The 17984-nt window shown below is 39.6% G+C and overlaps 1 protein-coding gene across 3 annotated transcripts in view; it reads right to left on the reverse strand.

The window, feature by feature from the left end:
* esrp1 (epithelial splicing regulatory protein 1) overlaps nucleotides 1-17984 on the reverse strand; it is a 44744-nt gene that overhangs the window by 1634 nt on the left and 25126 nt on the right. The window contains exons 10-14 of one of the 3 annotated variants that reach the window (XM_062980169.1): nucleotides 12813-13114; nucleotides 9638-9856; nucleotides 5035-5233; nucleotides 2289-2457; nucleotides 549-592 (exon numbers count right to left, since the gene is read on the reverse strand). In XM_062980169.1, coding sequence (XP_062836239.1) covers nucleotides 549-592; nucleotides 2289-2457; nucleotides 5035-5233; nucleotides 9638-9856; nucleotides 12813-13114 — 933 coding nt within the window. Of the gene's footprint in view, nucleotides 1-483; nucleotides 593-2288; nucleotides 2458-5034; nucleotides 5234-9637; nucleotides 9857-12812; nucleotides 13115-17984 lie in introns of all 3 variants that reach the window. The other 2 variants (XM_062980168.1, XM_062980167.1) reach the window with 2 other exon arrangements.

Consider the following 17984-nt stretch of genomic DNA (forward strand, 5'->3'; position numbering starts at 1 on the left):
CCAGGCCAGGCACCAAAGCAGAGCTGGACAAAGTTTTGACCCTGTGGTCACATCCAAACCTCAATACCAATTTCCTTGTCTGTTTTTATTCCAGAACCCCCAGTTACCCTTTTCTTTGAACCTCCTTCCCCAAAAACCTAATTGTTTCTTATGGAAGTCTCCAGCGAGTGGCAATTCATCTTTTTAAGTGCCTTACAATGTCATCTACTTTCTACAATATAAAAATAAAAAGAATTCAAAGCCAGAACTAGACTTCTGACAACTTTTGTTTTATTATTGCCATTCTGGCATTTTTTGGCAGTATATACTGCACTGAGGGCAGCAAACTAGTCCCTGGATTTACTGCAGATGTTTTGAATGTCACTGGTCATTACTCTAAGAAAGGAAAACACCTTGGAGAAAAGTAAGTATCCATTCAGAAAACAGCCACATTCAAAGTGAGCATACCTCACACGTTTTGCACAAGACACTGTTGGTTCTTACCTTTATTATTGAGAATATCTAACTGCTTGGACCTTTAAAGATAAATCCATTCTTTGGGCACTGACCTGGTCGACTCATCTGCGTGTACAGATCCATTCTCTGCTGCATACTGGAAAATTACAATGAAGACCACAGTCACATAGGGAACATTTGTGGACCCATCCCAGTCACAGCATCGTATGTCCAAGTCTATTCTAAAAGGTTGGGAAAGTGTCTAAAATGTGCCTGTCACATAAACAATGTTAGCAGACAAAACAACACTGAAGGTGGGACACCTGGATTGTAAGTAAATATTCCGATGAATCTTTACAATGAATAAAAACCAGATTTTAAAGGAGTTTTGTTATCAGTCACAAAATAGAAGAGATTGTCCAAGTTACTGTTTGGATTAAAACTTCGAGAAATCCCCAGGTAGAGAGGCCTCAAAAGTAACAGCATATTGCTCTTTCCTGGAGTCTTTGCCTCTATTTCCTGCCAGGCTTCTGAAAAAGAGTCATATCCAGTTACCTCTATTGTCAAGTGGAGAAGCTGGAGGAATATTCTGCTGTAACCAGTAACCAGTGTGCTCAAATGGAAGGGAAGGCTGAGTTTCAGGCTTCATAGAAGTTGCCTCTCTATGTTCACTATTCCTGCTACAAAGCATCCAAACTCCATAGACTTAATATAAGGACTCACAGTACACAGAGCCAACACTAACACTAGGGGGAAAGTGAGGCAGTGTTTGAATTCCTTCTGCCCACCCCATAGCTGCTTTTTGAATCAAGGAATTTTGAAAGCTCACATATTAGTTGTGAGTCTAAATAGCCTATCTAATCTTGGAAACGAAGTAGGGTCATTTTGGGGTAGTTCTACACAGGCATTGAATCCAAGTTAAAAAGTGGATTAAAAGGAACCGTGGAATGCCTACACAATTGCCACAGGAACCAGTTCTGAGTCTGGGATGGTGGCCACAATATCCACTGATTGCAGATTGGAACCAGACAGCCCAATTCTTTTCCTCCCAGTCTGCTGGGATGCACTGCTGTGAAATCACTATGTCTATTTGGGATCAGCACTGGACCATGGAAGGCCATGGAAAATGAGGACAAAGTGGCATAAAGTAAGAGTCCCAATGAGAATTACGTGGTTTTCCTCCCTAGGGAGTAATTATTTACTTTCCGCCAGCTTTGTTTTGGCACTTCTTAAAGTGCTTCTGCTCTAGTGGTATCCTGACAAGCATTCCATATTTCCTAGTCCAAATTTCAAGCCCTACATGGTATATACTGACTGGCTGCAGCATGGATTTTGGTTTACTCCAGACTTTTTGGTGAGTTTTTAATGCACCGTTTCAGGCTTAATGCATGCAGCAGTGTGCATTGGGGATGTACATTTTGTGGACCCTCCACCCCCTAGCTGACTTGAAGCTGCATTATTTGGCTTATATAGAACTGTCCTGGGTGAGTATTTACATGGGAGACATCAATTAACAGGTGTTGTAGGCTATATTTTAGAGGAAGGTATTGGCAAAACCACCTGTGAGTATTCCTTAACTGAAGAAACCCTGTGAAATTCATGGGATCACCATAACTCAACAGATAATTTGAAGGCACACACACACACGATAAAAATACTCTTAGTTTTGGAAACTTTGCAAAGCAATCTAAATCTTGGAATTAAGGATGCCTTGTGTTCTTAGGAAAAAGGCATCTAGAAATCACAATGATTAATCGTATATTGATAGCAATAAACTTATTTTGTAAGCAAAAATTCACGACATTAGTTTCCTCTAAGAGAGGTTCTGTGCTCTCTTTCTTGTTTGTTTATACCTAGGATAATATGCGGTGTAGTTCATGAAGAGCTGGGTGCCAGCTGGGTAGTATGCAGTGGAAGGCTGAAGTGTCCGCGGATTAAGGAGCACAGAAGGTTGGTAGAGCGCCGCTTCGGTTGGGATGACTGCTGTGGGAGCGGGAATGGAGTACGAAGGTGGAGAAATGCCTAAGGTGAGAGAACACAAAAAAGACAGCACAGGTTAAGTCTCTCAACATTTCCAGGCTAAGTTGTCAATGCATTAAATATGGTCAAGATACAAATCAAGACACACCACTGCTCCAAAATGTCATAGCGAATTTGATCCATCTGCACCACCCATTTCTGATCATGATAGATTCATGTAGGAGTTATGTTCCCTACTTCATATTTTAGAGACTTTGTTCCAGCACTCCCTTTCTTTCAAATGCACACACAGTGCCTTAAATCAACTGCTTCTCTTAAATCTAAATGACAAGTTGTTGAAATCATAGTTTTGAAAAGCTACATTTGGATCACATGGATATGGGATTTGGATCACATGGATATGGGATTTGGAACACTGCAGTCAAATAACTTTCTCCATAGTCTGGGTAAATTACATTGGGCCCTTTTTTGGGTAGGGGGTAAAAGCGTTTCAGATGAACGCTTAAAACATTGTATTTATATTTTACTCTCAATCTTCATACAGGTCATGTTTTTAAGAGGCTTTTGCTCTCTCACAGATCCACTTTTATTAAGGGATAAGATTTTCCCTCTTTGCTAGTCTTCTTATAGCAGTCAACCATGAACTTCATCTGGGCATCTGTAGTTTACAGCCATCAGCACAAAACCTAGATGTTTTTAACTACAAATCTTATCATTATAGACCATGAGCTCATAGAGTTCATAGTCAAGAATGATATAGGGCTCCCCACTATATAACCGTGACTGGGGATAGGCAGGCTGTGAGAATGTGACCTAAGGTCACCCAGTGGGTTTTATGAGTTCATTGGTGACTTCAGCACAAATATCCCAAGATCCAGTCCACAACTGGCTAAATGTGCCCCATCCCATTTCCCAAGTACAATATGATGTATCATGGAGGAGAGACATCCACAGTTCCACTAAGCAAACTTAAATGTTATTCACTGGAGTATTTCTGATATGCAATTGCATAATCTTGGATACTGTTTATGGCAACTTTAGTTTCAAGCCTTATCTGTATTTCTTCTCTACTTCACACTTTGCAAATCTTTTACTCCATGATTTTACTTAATATTTTTAACGTTTTCCCAACTCTCAGTACCTTGTAATGGAGTTTCCTAACCATAATCTTTCATCCTATGTAATTCAGTGAATACAAAGAGACCTTCTCGACAATGCTCTGCTATTTTGAGAAACTGTGTTTACTGGTATGAGGCTAAAGTAGTTTATTATTTTAAATGGGCAGCTAAGTCCAAAAATCTATTACATGATATTGAATGATTAGTGAGCAAAAAAAACTTGAAAGAGTATGATACAGAGGTTGAAATAAGATTCAGACACTCCATACATTACATAAGGTATGTTATAATTGCTTTATTGGGTTTACACTCAACCAAGAGATGAAACCAATTACTGTTCTTTGGTGTAGACACCTACATGATGCATATACTTATACCCTAAAACTTTAGGATATGATTTCTTAAAAGCTGACCTTTTGGAGTTTTACTTTGGGTTTTCTAGACTGTCCTTTGGCAGACAAAAATACAGAGTATGTTTTTTTTAAAAAACTGTGGTACTAACATTTCAAATATAAAAACACACACCACAAAGGAAGTCCATCTATTATAGTTTTGGTGGTGTGTGGGGGTTTTTTTGCCCATCTCTCTCTTTGGGGGGGGGGGATGTTGTGGAAGCTAAATCTTTTATTTTCTCAGTCTTCTCCAATTTACTTTGACTTTCTCAACTGTTTTCATGTTATTTTTGTTTCAGCAGGTTTTTAGTTTTGTGTATTTTTGCTTTAGATTTTGTCTTTACAGCTGGCCCTCCAAATTTGTGAGTTTGATTTAAATGTTTTGTGTAGAAATCTCTAGGTCCTCTAGTGGCAGAAGTTGACCATAACATCATGATGGACGACATAGCTATTCCTAGAGAGAACACTTCTCTAGAAATCTCTAGATCTTCCATTGCAATTCTATAATCTACTTTTGGTGATGGTGTCTATATATCAGTCTGTCCAGAAAGTGGCCCCATATTTATGTCCACTGGTTATAAATGTTTATTGCTTTCCTGGAAACTGGTAGTGGACCATGAGCCAATGAGTTGCACACTGACACTGGGCCACATACCTCAATGACTACCAATGTTATTTGTGGATCAGCTTGTCAGAACACTTATAATTGTTCCTTAGAATAGCTAGGCATCCATACTTGATCTTAGCTTATTTTCTATCAATCATTTAACAATCAAATCATAATGTGGCTGAGAGCTGACTGCAGTGCTCTTAAAGAGCCAGGCTGCCAAATCATCAGCATTGGCCCAGTGCAAGTTAAGCTCCCAGGAGAAAATAAGTTTGTGTCAGCAGAAAAGCAAGCATAAAGGCAATTCCTCTTCAAATCAAAGGAGTCCCAGCCATTAGGAGAACAAATCAAAGTCTGAGACTGATTTCAAGTGGAAAGGTTTTGCATTTCAGACACCATGCCCTGAACCTTTTCAAGAGAGGAACACAAGAGTGAAGAAAAGAAGCTCCAACACCTACCCGCAAACAGCTCAGAATAGCGCCAAGACCCAAGCAAAACTTACATGGTAACTTACATGGTGGTGGGGACAAGCCATTTCGATTTAAAGTGCCCCCCATTAATACAAAGTTCATCTCCTCAGCAGAACACTGAAAGACTTCAACATATCTGTCCTTCATTGTTTTCTTATGGCACTTCTGAGCAGCCATAAATGCTCGTTCGGAAGATTTCATTTGGATAAAAGCATCTCCAGAAGGTCGACCCTAAAAGCAAGAAAAGGGTGAAGAACTGTAGCATCAAAATAGAAACGTGTGTCCAAACTTTTAAAAAGTAAGTATCTGCAGTAACAAAAGCAGACTCAAAGCTAAATATTAAATGAAATTAGTACCAATTCTGGTTTAAGCAACCACAATTTGCATTCTACTAAAAAGCTTGAAAATTAGAATCATAGAACTGAATTGGTCATTCAGTCCAACCTCCTGTCATGCAGTGACACACACTCTCGATAGATCATCATCTAGCCTTTGCTTTAAAACCTCTAACTCCACCACGCTTTAAGGCAGTTCCACTGTTTATTCCACTGTTGAGCAGCTTTTACCATTAGGATGTTTTTTCCACAATGTTTAAATAAAATCTCTTTTCTTGTTATTTGGATCTTTGAAAAATCCAGAATAAGTGTCATCTGTACAATAACTGTATTATTATTTTAGCTATTATTTTGGCAGATAGAGTAGAATCTCGCTTATCTAACATTCTGGATTATCCAATGCAGTTTGCCTCCCGCCCTGATCCACAGCTCTTTCTCTAGGCATCAAGGATTGAACTTTTTATGGATTTAATTTCCGACGAGGTTGCTACTGTAAGTTCATTTATGCAATTCTATCTTTATTTGTAGTCAATTTGTTAGCAAGCCAATGTTTTTTTAGTCAATGTTTTGGCGCTAAATTCATAAATAGAGTAATTACATGACATTACCGTGTATTGAACTGTTTCTTCTGTCGATTTGTTGTAAAACATCTTGTTTTTGGTGCTTAATTCGTAAAATCATAAGGTAATTTGACGTTTAATAGGATTTTCCTTAATCCCTCCTTATTATCCAAAATTTTCACTTATCCAATGTTCTGCCGGCCCGTTTATGTTGGATAAGTGAGACTCTACTGTATTATGATGGTACTGTATTGTTAAACCGTCAAGAACATTAAGCACAATTCAAAATATGCCACTAGGGGTACTAAAACAGATTTTAAAAACCGTTACATTGAAATACAGTGCTGAAGCTAATTAAAAGCCCCTTTTTTCTTTGATAGTGCTATACACAAGATTGATCAGTAGCAAATAAATATTTCAGAGGACAAATGTGATCTAAAGGCACATTTAAATATTTTACCTGAATGGGCCAAGCTTATTTTCCTTCATCACCCTGCCAGTTTTCAGTAGGGAGACAAAGCATGTGTTTATACCAGCATTTCTCAAACTGTGCTCCTCCAGGTGTTTTGGACTTCAGTTCCCAGAAAACCCAACTAGCTTACCAGCTGTTAGGAATTGTGGGAGCTGAAGTCCAAAATACCCGGAGGAGCAGTTTAAGAAACACTGATTTACACTGTAGAATTAATGCAGCTTGGCACCACTTTAACTGCCAATGCTCAATGCTATGGAATCAGTGGAGTTGCAGTTTCACAAGCTCTTTAGCCTTCCTCTGCCAAAGGGTGCTGATGCCTCAACTACAACTCCCAACAATTCCACAGCATTGAGCCATGGCAGTTAAAACGGACCCAAGCTGCATTAATTCTACAGTATAGATGCACCCAAAACATTTGCTGCCTAACACAACACAGGATATATGTTGTGTAGAAAAACAATTTGAACTGGCCATATAGTCTTAATGACAACGGGACAGTGTTCCAGACATACCGAAGTAGCTGGCCTTAGGTGGCCATTGCTTACAGCATGGCAAGCCACATCTAGGTGTTTTCCAGGGCATTGGCACTGTACGATTGCATCTGCTGCCCAAAACCACTTGCCTCCTTCTGCCCAAAGATGAGTCTGGCCACTCCTTTCAGTGCACTTTTAGAAATATAGAATCCACAGGCCTTAGTTCTGATGGATTGTGGCTCTTAAGCCAAGCATGGGCAAAGTAAGGCCTGGGGGCCGGATGTGGTGAGCTGGGTGCCCTCCTTGTTTTCCTTGTCCTCTTGGTATAAGGGAATGGTGGCCACTGCATCCTGGTGCCAAAAAGATGAGGGAGGGAGTCATGCAGCAGCTGAGAGCCCCCTAGAGTGCTCTCAGTCACCACGTGTCTTGCCCTTTTCCTGGCATAAGGACAGTGTGAGTGGACCCATTCTTATGCCAGGAGGGCGGCTCGAGGAAGGCATGCAGTGGCTGAGAGCCGTTCGGAGCACTCTCAGCCACCTCCTGCCTCACCCTCCTCCTTGCATAATGTTAAGAAGACAGCCCGAGGATCAGGGGAGGGGGATAGAGGTAGTTGCCGCATGTCTTGCCTTTCTCCCAGCATAAGGATGGAGTGAGCAGCCCTGTCCTTATGCCGGGAGAACAACATGAGGATGACCCAGGCCCTACTCGTTCCTGGTCCTCCCCACCCAGCGTGTGCCTGGCCCCCCTCCCTCCCGGCCGGGCCCGCAATGCAGCCCCAAGGCAAAAAGGTTTGCCCATGCCTGTCTTAACCACAATGAATTTGAAATATTAACAGACAGCCATCCCAATCTGAGGACTCTAACAAGTGTGTATGATTAGACTGCTCTGACAGTTACAAATGCCTGCTTATGGTGATGACATTTAGCATTAATTCGTAATTGATGATGGGATCAAAGAATATACAAATCAAGATAAGGAATCATATATATCAAAAACCGTACAAGTTCCCCTGTGAGTCTTTACTCAGAAAATTAGTTGTAGCAAGAATCATAACCCTGGAAACTAGACTAGGAAGGTCTTTTAAAAAGAGGCAAATGAGGCTTTGGCATCAGTGCAGATATTCATTACTATTTTCAGCCACTCTCATGCTGCTGGTAGATGTGCACATAAACCAACAATCCTGCTGTACATTTTGAGATTGTAATTCTAGTTCTCATTCATATTTAATCTTCCTGATATCACACAGAGAAACACCTGTATGAGTCCTGGTTATTTTTTTTTTCTGTTTGAAGACTGAGTGTATTTAAAAAAAAACAGCAGAAACAGCACAATTGTTTGTTCTGGGAAATAGGGATACCTATCAAGGGATTTCAAAGCTTCCTACTAAGCTCTCAAGATTCACTGAAAAACTGCTATGTGTCAGGAGGTGGGAACAAGTAACTTGTTAATGTTGAGCAATTTGGCACAACTCTGAAACCATCCATAAATTAAAAGAGCATAATCTAAAACAGGTCCTCAGGCCCTAAAAGAGATCCACAGACTTGTCGTGATTGACCACACCTTTTTTATTCATTAAAATGTCAATTACATTTTTTATTATTATGAGTTACTAATTCTTGTTACTTTAATTTGATACCATTTGAGGTGATTCAGTAGTCTGGGTGATTTCTAATTGTTTATCAGAATTCACAATGGTTCATAAATGAATGAATTAATTTACTAATTGATATTATAAATTTCACTTTTACATTACAATGTTAGTGAATGACTTTTATCTAAAGATTTAATGTTAGTGCAAATTACTAATGTTTCCATTGTTGTCATAAAATCAAAACCATACAGGATTTTTCAAGAGCTAGGGTGTTGTAGCGGTTTGAGTACTGAATTAGGAGAGCAGAGTTTAAATGATCATTCAGTCATGGAAACCAATGGGGTGACTTTGGGCAAGTCTCAGAGGCAAAACGCCTCTGAATAAATCTAAGGAAACCCTAGCAAAAGTTTGTCATAAGTCAAAGTTGATCTGAAGGCACATTTCACCACAACGAACGGGATTCTTCCAAATCAGGCTTATATTTAGGATGATACTAAAAACCATGTTTACACTGTCAAGAAGAAATAGGAAAGTATTCATGAGAGTTGCTAACCAACAGCCACCAGTAGCACAAATCAGTCCTATACAATATATTCTCCAGTCTGATGCCCTAGGTATGTTGGACTACAGCTTATTTTGCCAATAGCCAACTTGGCTGAAGATGGCAGGACTATAGTAAAGCACATTTGGAGAGGAGGACGGCCATAGTGATGGTTGGTCAGCACTTAAGCAATGAACAATGTATTGCAACTATGGCTTATAGGTGTCCAGCTTAAAGCTGTGACAATTTGAAAGCACAGATCTAGACAGATAGAGGACCCTGTCAAAAGATGCCCATGGACATAGGCCAATTTCTTCATTTATGACTACCAAAAACAAAACACTGTAGCCTTACTGATAGAAAATGCAAGGCAAATGGCAGCTATGTCTCATTGCAAGTGATATTGTTCAGACTCAGAGATACAAGGTTCAGACTCTAAGAGAGATACAAGATTACTATACATTTTAAGCTAAAGAAGATGTTGAGTAATGAGTCTTCTCTTTAATTAAGACACACATCTCAGTAGATGCCCAATAATACCAGCCTTAATGTAACCTGCCTGAACAGCAATCTAAAGACCACGCATTTTACTCAGAACCTTCAATCAAAAGTTGCAGTGTACCAATACAACATGATGAACTGTATTCTCTCTCCTTTGCTTACCTGGTGATTTAACACCATGTGAACCCCATGAGTTCTGATATCAGCAGAAAACTCCCCCAGGAATCCCAAAATGTCCTCTATAGTGGCAGCATAAGGAAGACCTCGAAGTCGTATGCAGTCCCTGACGTTGGTAGGAGGCACAAACTGCTGAGGTAGTACAGGAAGGATAGGTGGAGTTGGGAGAGGAATGAGAGGAGTAGAGGAGTATCTGTTTAGTACCTGTGAAAACAACAACAGTAGAGCGGATTTAATAAATGTTGAAGTATACCTCAGAGCTTTCACAATCATTCCATGTTGGCCTAAGTCTAATTGTTAGGTACAATTACAGCACACCCATTAAATTAATGGAACATAAGGGTTGATTGTCTAACCTTCCATTCATTCAATAAAATGTCATTCAATAAAAATTGTATTGTGAAGGCTCTGCCTGGACTAACAGCTGCTATCAGGCAAATCAATTAAGGTAGCAAGGTTCCCATTTACTACTGGAACTGAAACCAACCAAGTCATCCAAATGAATAGTTCAAGCAAAGAAAAGACTGGGGCAATGATGTTGCGAGGGTTGCTGTTGCTTAGGGCAAGAAAGGAAGGAAAGAGAACAGCTAGTGCTGGGCACAAATATGAGGGGGTCTCGTTTGCTCTACTTGCAGAAAAAAACTGAAAGTTTGCAGGAAAGGACTTCTTTCTGAAAGGACCTTCTCGTGTCCTAATTAGTTTCTTAATGTTGATACTTCCACATGCAGGTACATGCAGGCCTGTAGCGAGGGGGTGGTTTTAGGGGTTCAACCCCCCCCCCCTGAAATTTTTCAGGTTATAAAAAAAACCTGGTTTACTCATGAATTTTAACTGGTTAACCAAATCCCCATGCTAAGTCTATGAGACACAAAACATTAAGAGCCCCTCCAGGCACTATCTCAAGCAGATATTGACAGGTTTGTAGCGGGGAGGGGTGTGTGCTAGGGGTTAACCCCCCCCCCCTGAAATTTTCAAACCCCCCTCCCCCATTTTTCTGGCTACGGCCCTGGGTACATGCTCTCCACCAGCAAATGCTGGGAGTCAGATCTACCATTTACTTTCTTCAAACCTGACATCGAGATGGGGGAAACAAAACTTATGATACACCCTCAACAAGTTACTTTGTTGTTCTACAGCTCCAAGATTTTATGAGTCAGGATTGTTGAAGTTGCAGTTCAGAAAAAGGAGACATTTCCAATATCTGGTTTAGAGAATACATCCCTTAGGCACACAACATAGATAAATTACTTTTTTAGATTATGAGACTCTTCCAGCCAATGTGGCTGCTGCCTATCATGGCTGGAGATTCTGGAGGTGTAGTTCAAAAAGTTAAATAGTAACCTTTTCTGACTTTTGGCTTAGAAAACTTATCCCTTTAGGTACAAAGCTGGGTAAATTCACTTTATTAGCCTACCAGAATTTGGAAACCAGTATGGAATTATTTATCAGAAAAGATTGTGGAAGATAATTAAAACAGAGACAGGGGTATCAGCATTTGAATAATCCAGTTCATATCCTGGACGGAAGGCGGGGGGAAAATCCCTGCATCAAACAAAGAAAATACTTCTTGAGTTATCTGGTTAGAAGCTAGATTTAGAAAGTACAGTTACTTCTAATTTTTTCAATTTTTATGCCCTGCCAACAAATAATGCGCTTTGACAGCATAATTTAGAGATAATTTCACAGATGAAAATAATGAAATGATTATGTACCTTAAACAGAGATTTTGAATGACTTTTCTTACTAAGGACCAGTATTCAATTCTTCTAACCCCCCCCCCCCCCCAAAAAACCCTACTGTAGATGTCTAAAAGTTTGCTTTCCTTGAGAACTTTCATAACACATAGAAAGTAGGTGAAAAGAGTAGGAAAGGAGTAGGAAAGGGAAATAATACATTAAGATATATATTTAAAGAAATCTGGGCATCTTATAGCCACAAATCAATGTAAAAACAAATACTAGGCAATTTATAACCATAAAATAAATTATATGGGTGAGCATCTGCCTGCCTACCATACCATCAAGATGGTGAAACTGAGACACCTGAAACATGGTGTGCATATTAAGGGCTGCCTGGGAATGTACATCACAGGGTTATTTTGATTTTAAAATTGATTATTTCTGTTAATTAAAGTCTGTTTGGAGCATGCAGTGTCCTCCTTAATCACTAAGCAGCAGACATTCCTAAATGTTTTTGACCATCAGAGGTGAAGCCAGAGGCAGACCTAAAATATTCAATTTTTCCATTCAGCCTGTAGGAGCTGCTATTATGGCATCCTTGTCAGATGACCTATGCAGCCTCTATTTAAATACCTCAAGAAAGGGACAGCCTGGCACCTTTCAATGGTGGTTGTTCTAGTCCCAAACAGCTTTTCTTGGTACTATGTTCCTTCTAGTATTCAGCCTAAAGGTGCTTCCATAAGCAATTTTTACTCATTGGTAGCCGAGTGTTATTCTGCTGAGAACGGAAAGAACTAGCACTGCCTCAGAGGGCCAGCCACCCCTGGCCACTGCTGCCACCATTTCTCTTCCAAGGCATTCAAAAAGGCTAGAAAGTGACACCATGGCAAAGAAAACACGGTGGGTTGTGCTTTCTTTTGGCTTTCCTAGGATGAACTGCACTCTTGTCTTTCGCCACTGTATTCAAATAAGGGAATGGTTCCTTTCTGGATAAATATTGAGATACAGTATTCATATTCACCTATGATAAGTCGACGCAGGTTTTCTAAGCTGATTTAACTAAAATATTTAGACATACTGAGTATAAGACTAACATCAGTCAAGGAAGTGCTGGGCACAAGTCAGGCCTTTGCTTTAGCGTTTTGCTAAACCTCATAGCTCCCCAGTGCTCTGTTCCTCTTTGTTAAGAATTAAGCTTGAGGTTTAAAATTAGAAACCAAAATTACTAAACAGAGGCCACCAGACTTTGTATGTATCACAAGACAACATGATTCACTGGACAAGATAATAACACTCAGTGACAGCCAGTGTAGTGTAGTAGTTTGATTTTATATTACTTCTCTTCATAGCCATCTAAGCTAATGTCCATCTTGTGCTGGCATATTTCATACTTTAACTATACAGTGTGTAGAACCATATTTCCTTTTATGCATCCTGAACTAGCATCACGTATCATGACATTATTAAGCAAAGGCACTCACCTGCTGAACCTCAGCTGCTGTACTCCTGAAGAGCTCTATGTACCTTTTACCCAACAAGTCTTTGTGTTTCTTTAATGCATTCTGCGCATATTCCTCACACGCAAACAACACAAATGCATCTCCAGTTGGCCTATGGTCAGGATAGGTCACAAAAAGGATTCCTTCTTTTCCACCTGTCACCGGACAGTGTTGACCAAAAAATGTTAACACTTCCTCAGTTGTTACGTTAAATGGTAGACCCCGCATGCGAACAATCACTTGGTTCTCCTTAGACAAGAACTGAGCAACTTCATTGGATGTTCCTTTTGAAGAGAAACCAGAAAAAGAGAAGTTAAGATATGCTTTTCATATGCTGTGTGATAAACAATAGATAAAAACATTCTTTTTCAAAAATTCAAGCAAAATTTTAAAAACTAGATTTAAAACAACACACAAAACAGAAGAAAGCTAGAACTGATTTTAGGGATCCAAGGCCATGCTAAGCAGTGTAGTCTTGGCTTCCAGGCCAGAAGCTCAAAAAAAAAGGTGATGCCAGATATGCCAGATATCCCCTTGGAAGGAAGTTCCACAATCAAGGAGCTGCTATTGAAAAAACCTTGTCTTCACCTCTCCAGTTTGACCTCTTAGAGTGATGGATCTCAGATTCTGAGCAGGTTTATACTGGAGCAAAGAGTCCTCCAAATATTGTGGCTTGAGTAATATAGGGTTTTTCTGGGGATATAGAGAAGAAACTAAGTTCTATAACATATTGAGACTATTATTTATAATCCTCCTATTGGGTATTGTTACTCCTTGTTGCTTTTTGCTTTGCAAGCCAAAACCAGCATACAGAGTTAAACATCCAAAGAAATCATCAGCCCATTGTGTTGAAAGACGACTAATGAGACGTGGTCTCACACCAAACAGTAATCAACCACTGTATCTCTCATCAAGCTGTCGCTTCTGAACACAATTAAAGGGAAACTCCATATAGAGCACTATTTCTTAAACTGTCAGTCCTGACCCCAAATGTTGGGTTTTGAAAAATGTGGTCACAATAAAAGTTTTCTGAATATCACCTGATGGCTGTTTTAGATATTTACACAAGTCTGCTGTGAAGGTTTTACAGTGGACTCTGCAGAAGATGCTTCAGCTGCACTTCGCAAAAAGGAAATTCAGCCTGAATAGCAAGTCTTGCAAATGCTAATGTGTTATCAATAAATGTTTGATTTTTATACCTATATACCCAGGATCACATACACATTTATCAAAAGGGGTAGTGAGTTGAAAAGTTTAAAAAGCTCTGCAATAGAATACATTACAGCAATCTAATCAGGAGGCAATTAAGCCATGAACCACTGTGTCAAAACGAGCCTTTGTTAAGAAGGAGCATTGTTAACAATTCAGTGAAAGCTGAAGAGACCCTAATGGCGCAGTGGGTTAAACTCTTGTGCTGGCAGGACTGATGACTTGAAGGTTGCCGGTTCAAATCCAACCTGGGGAGAGCACAGATGAGCTCCCTCTATCAGCTCCAGCTCCCCATGCAACATGAGAGAAGCCTCCCACAAGAATGGTAAAACATCAAAACATCAGGGCATCCCCTGGGCAACGTCCTTGCAGACAGCCAATTCTCTCACACCAGAAGCGACTTGCAGTTTCTCAAGTCACTCCTGACATGAAAAAAAATGAAAGCTGGACCAAGAAATGACCTAACACTCCAACTTCTATGAACAAGGTAAAGCATTTACATGAGAAAAAGGGGCAAGTGAAAATATATTTTCATTTTTATAAGAATTTACTGAAATTTGCTGATTTCTTCATGTTTAGCAAAGAATTTGAGAATTTTTTTAAAAAAAACTGGTCATAGGAGGGACTGAAACTGACAGCTTTGTCCATCCAGTTCTTGAGATTTGGGTATCCAAGAGACTGGGTTTCACTGCCTGCCTTTCATTCTGAGGCTTCTGATCTTTAGCACCAATAAAAAGGGAACAGCTGTTACCTGCTGTATTTGGATTTAAGTTTTAGATAGTTTTTGAAGGTTTTTTAATCATACTTGTCTAATACTTGGGTAGAAAAACCTGGAGATTAAAAAAAACCAAATAAACAGAAACTGACAGATTTCCCCACCCTGATGATAACAACTTTTCTGAAAAGCACTCTCAAGATACCAACCCCCTCTCTTTGTGTGGCCTTTTATACCTTTCCAATCAACAGAGATCTGGAGCTTCTTCACTTCTGTGTAAGAGCCAGAAATAATACCACAAGGGACACACCCCAACAAGTCTGGCAATGCAATTCCTTCAGTTGCATTTGAGGTCCGCCTTCACCCGAGGCGATGCGTAGGTTTGATGTAATGTTCAGAGACTATACGCAGCTAGGACCTCAAGATGCCGAGTTCTCAAATCAAAAATGTAGTTAGATAGTCCCATCAGCACCAAAGGTACATTCCAGAGCTTCCAGCCCCATTTTGTAATGTATCTTAATTACCATCCTCCCAAGGTAAGCAGATTAAAAAAAAAAAGATCCAATGTTCAGAGAGGATTTTGTGGAAAAGAAATCTCAACAGTGTGTGTATGTGTGTACTGAAGAGGGACAGAATCTGATTTCTTTTTAGAATTCTGAGAGTATAGATAGGTGAAAGTTTTATTTTAATTAATTTTTATCAGAATTTTCAACATCACAATTTTCTTCATCTATTTATATACATTAAGCCAGTTTGCCTATATTTGTCTATTTGTACCACAAAGGCTGCTGCTAGGTTAAGTGGCCCTCTATGATGTCACTGGGTTGGTTGCTGCTAGGTGAAGTGATCCTTTGTGTATGAGGGAAAGCAAAGGAAGAATAAAAGAGAGAGAAAAGAAAGACGGAAAGAAAAAAAAAGGGAGGAGGTGTATGAGGGAAATGGAGGAAGGAAAGTCCACGCCACAAAGAGTGCTTTTCCACTGTTGCCAGAGTGTTGCCATGAGGAGGCCACTTCACCTAGCAACAGCAAATCCAGTGACATCACGTAGGACCACTTCTCTTAGCAACAGGTTTTGTGGTACAAACATATAAGCAAGCATATATGGCTTAACATTTGTGACCTCTTTTTCTCAGAAATGCCTTATCTTCTGACAGAAAAAGCACGCAGTTACAACTTGGACCTCTGCATGCTGAAAAATAGCCATACTAGCTTAATTTGGCCACTGTGAATAGGTTTTTCTTTTGGCGCCAAAACTAGTGGGTCATGTATTCATAATGGAAAAAAATGGGCTTAAAAATGAATGTGAGAGAAAATTAAATGGATGTGTCTTCCTAACTCTAAGCTATGGTGCAGTCTCGAAGCCTCTCATCCCAACTATGAGAATGGCCCTAAAGGAGAGTGTGGTGGCCAGCTCAGACAGAACTGGTATGTCATTAAAAGACAGCAAATTGTTAGTTATTCCCTTTATTATTGCCTCAGAGATAAATTCTAATGGGATTTTCTGCCTCATATGGCAGAATAACTAAGCTGGTCCTGTATGTTCAGCATCGTGACTTGGATCAGAGATGGGTCTCTGTCAGGTAATAAAAGCCTTTGATCTAGGCAATGCTTTGTAAACAGAGGATCCTGGGAGAGATCTACTCCAGTGAATTTCTTCTTCTATCCTATAGAATAGAGACACATCTCCCAGCAAAATTGTATGAGGATTAGGACTGCCATAACCTCAAGACCAAGACTGGCCAAAAAACTCAGGGCACCACTCAGAGTCCAAAGCTTGCCAAAAACAGGCAAGGGTTCAATTTCTCTAGTTTTTTGGAGTCAGAGCTGGGCAAGAGAAAAGGCCACCAGCTAACTCCCAGGTCCAATGGAGACTTTTCTAGATGGCTATGTAGTTTGTGGCAATTTGTTGTTGCTGCATGCCTTCAAAGTCATTCCTGACTAATGACAACCCTAAGACGAACCTATCATGGGGTTTTCTTGGCAGAATATGTTCAGAATCTGCCTTCCTCTGAGGCTGAGTATAATTTGCCCAAGGTCATCCAGTGTGTTTCCATGCTGAGCAGGGATTCAAACACTGATCTCCAAAGTCTTACTCCAATGCTCAAACCATTACACCACACTGGCTTTTGGTAAAAAATAAAGCATAGCTGCTGTAGTGCAGTGAGTTAAAGCACAACGCTGCAAAACTTGTTGACCAGAAAGGTTGGCAGTTCAAATCTGCATAATGGGGTGAGCTCCCATTGTTAGCCCGAGCTTCTGCCACCCTAGCAGTTTGAAAATATGCAAATGTTAGTAGATCAATAGGCGAGAAGGTAACAGCGCTCCATGCAGTCATGCTGGCCACATGACCTACGAGGTGTCTATGGACAATGCTGGGATTTCGGCTTAGAAATAGAGATGAACTCGACTAGATTTAATGTCAAGGGGAAACCTATACATTTGTCTAAAGCAGGGGTCCCAAACTTTTTAAACGGGGCCAGTTCACGATCCTTCAGACCGTTGGAGGGCCGGACTATAGTTGGCCACCGAGCAATAATAATAATAATAATAATAATAATAATAATAATAATAATAATAATAATAATAATGATAATAATTAACAACAACAACAATAATAATAATAATAATAATAATAATAATAATAATAATAATAGAGTGTTGGAAGAGACCCTTTGGGCCATTGAGTCCAATCCCCTTCTGCCTTTGTGCACCGAAAGTACAAGCAAAGCACCCCTGACAGATGGCCACCCAGCCTCAATGTTTATTATTATTATTATTATTATTATTATTATTATTATTTTAATAATAATAATAATGAGGGTTGGACGAGACCCTTTGGGCCATTAAGTCCAATCCCCTTCTGCCTTTGTGCACCAAAAGCACTAGCAAAGCACCCCTGACAGATGGCCACCCAGCCTCAATGTTAATAATAATAATAATAATAATAATAATAATAATAATAATAATGTGATTTTGTGATACAAAATCCAGCATATCTATCTTGTTTGTTGTGTCATACTATATAATAATAATAATAATAATAATAATAATAATAATAATAATGTGATTTTGTGATACAAAATCCAGCATATCTATCTTGTTTGTTGTGTCATACTATATAATAATAATAATAATAATAATAATAATGGTTGTAAAAGAAGAAGATACCCCTTGGGTCATTTAGTCCAACCCCCTTCTGCCCTTGTGCTGTGGGGGCCGGATAAATAGCT

Source organism: Anolis carolinensis, chromosome 4, assembly GCF_035594765.1.
Source record: "Anolis carolinensis isolate JA03-04 chromosome 4, rAnoCar3.1.pri, whole genome shotgun sequence".
NCBI lineage: Eukaryota > Metazoa > Chordata > Lepidosauria > Squamata > Dactyloidae > Anolis > Anolis carolinensis.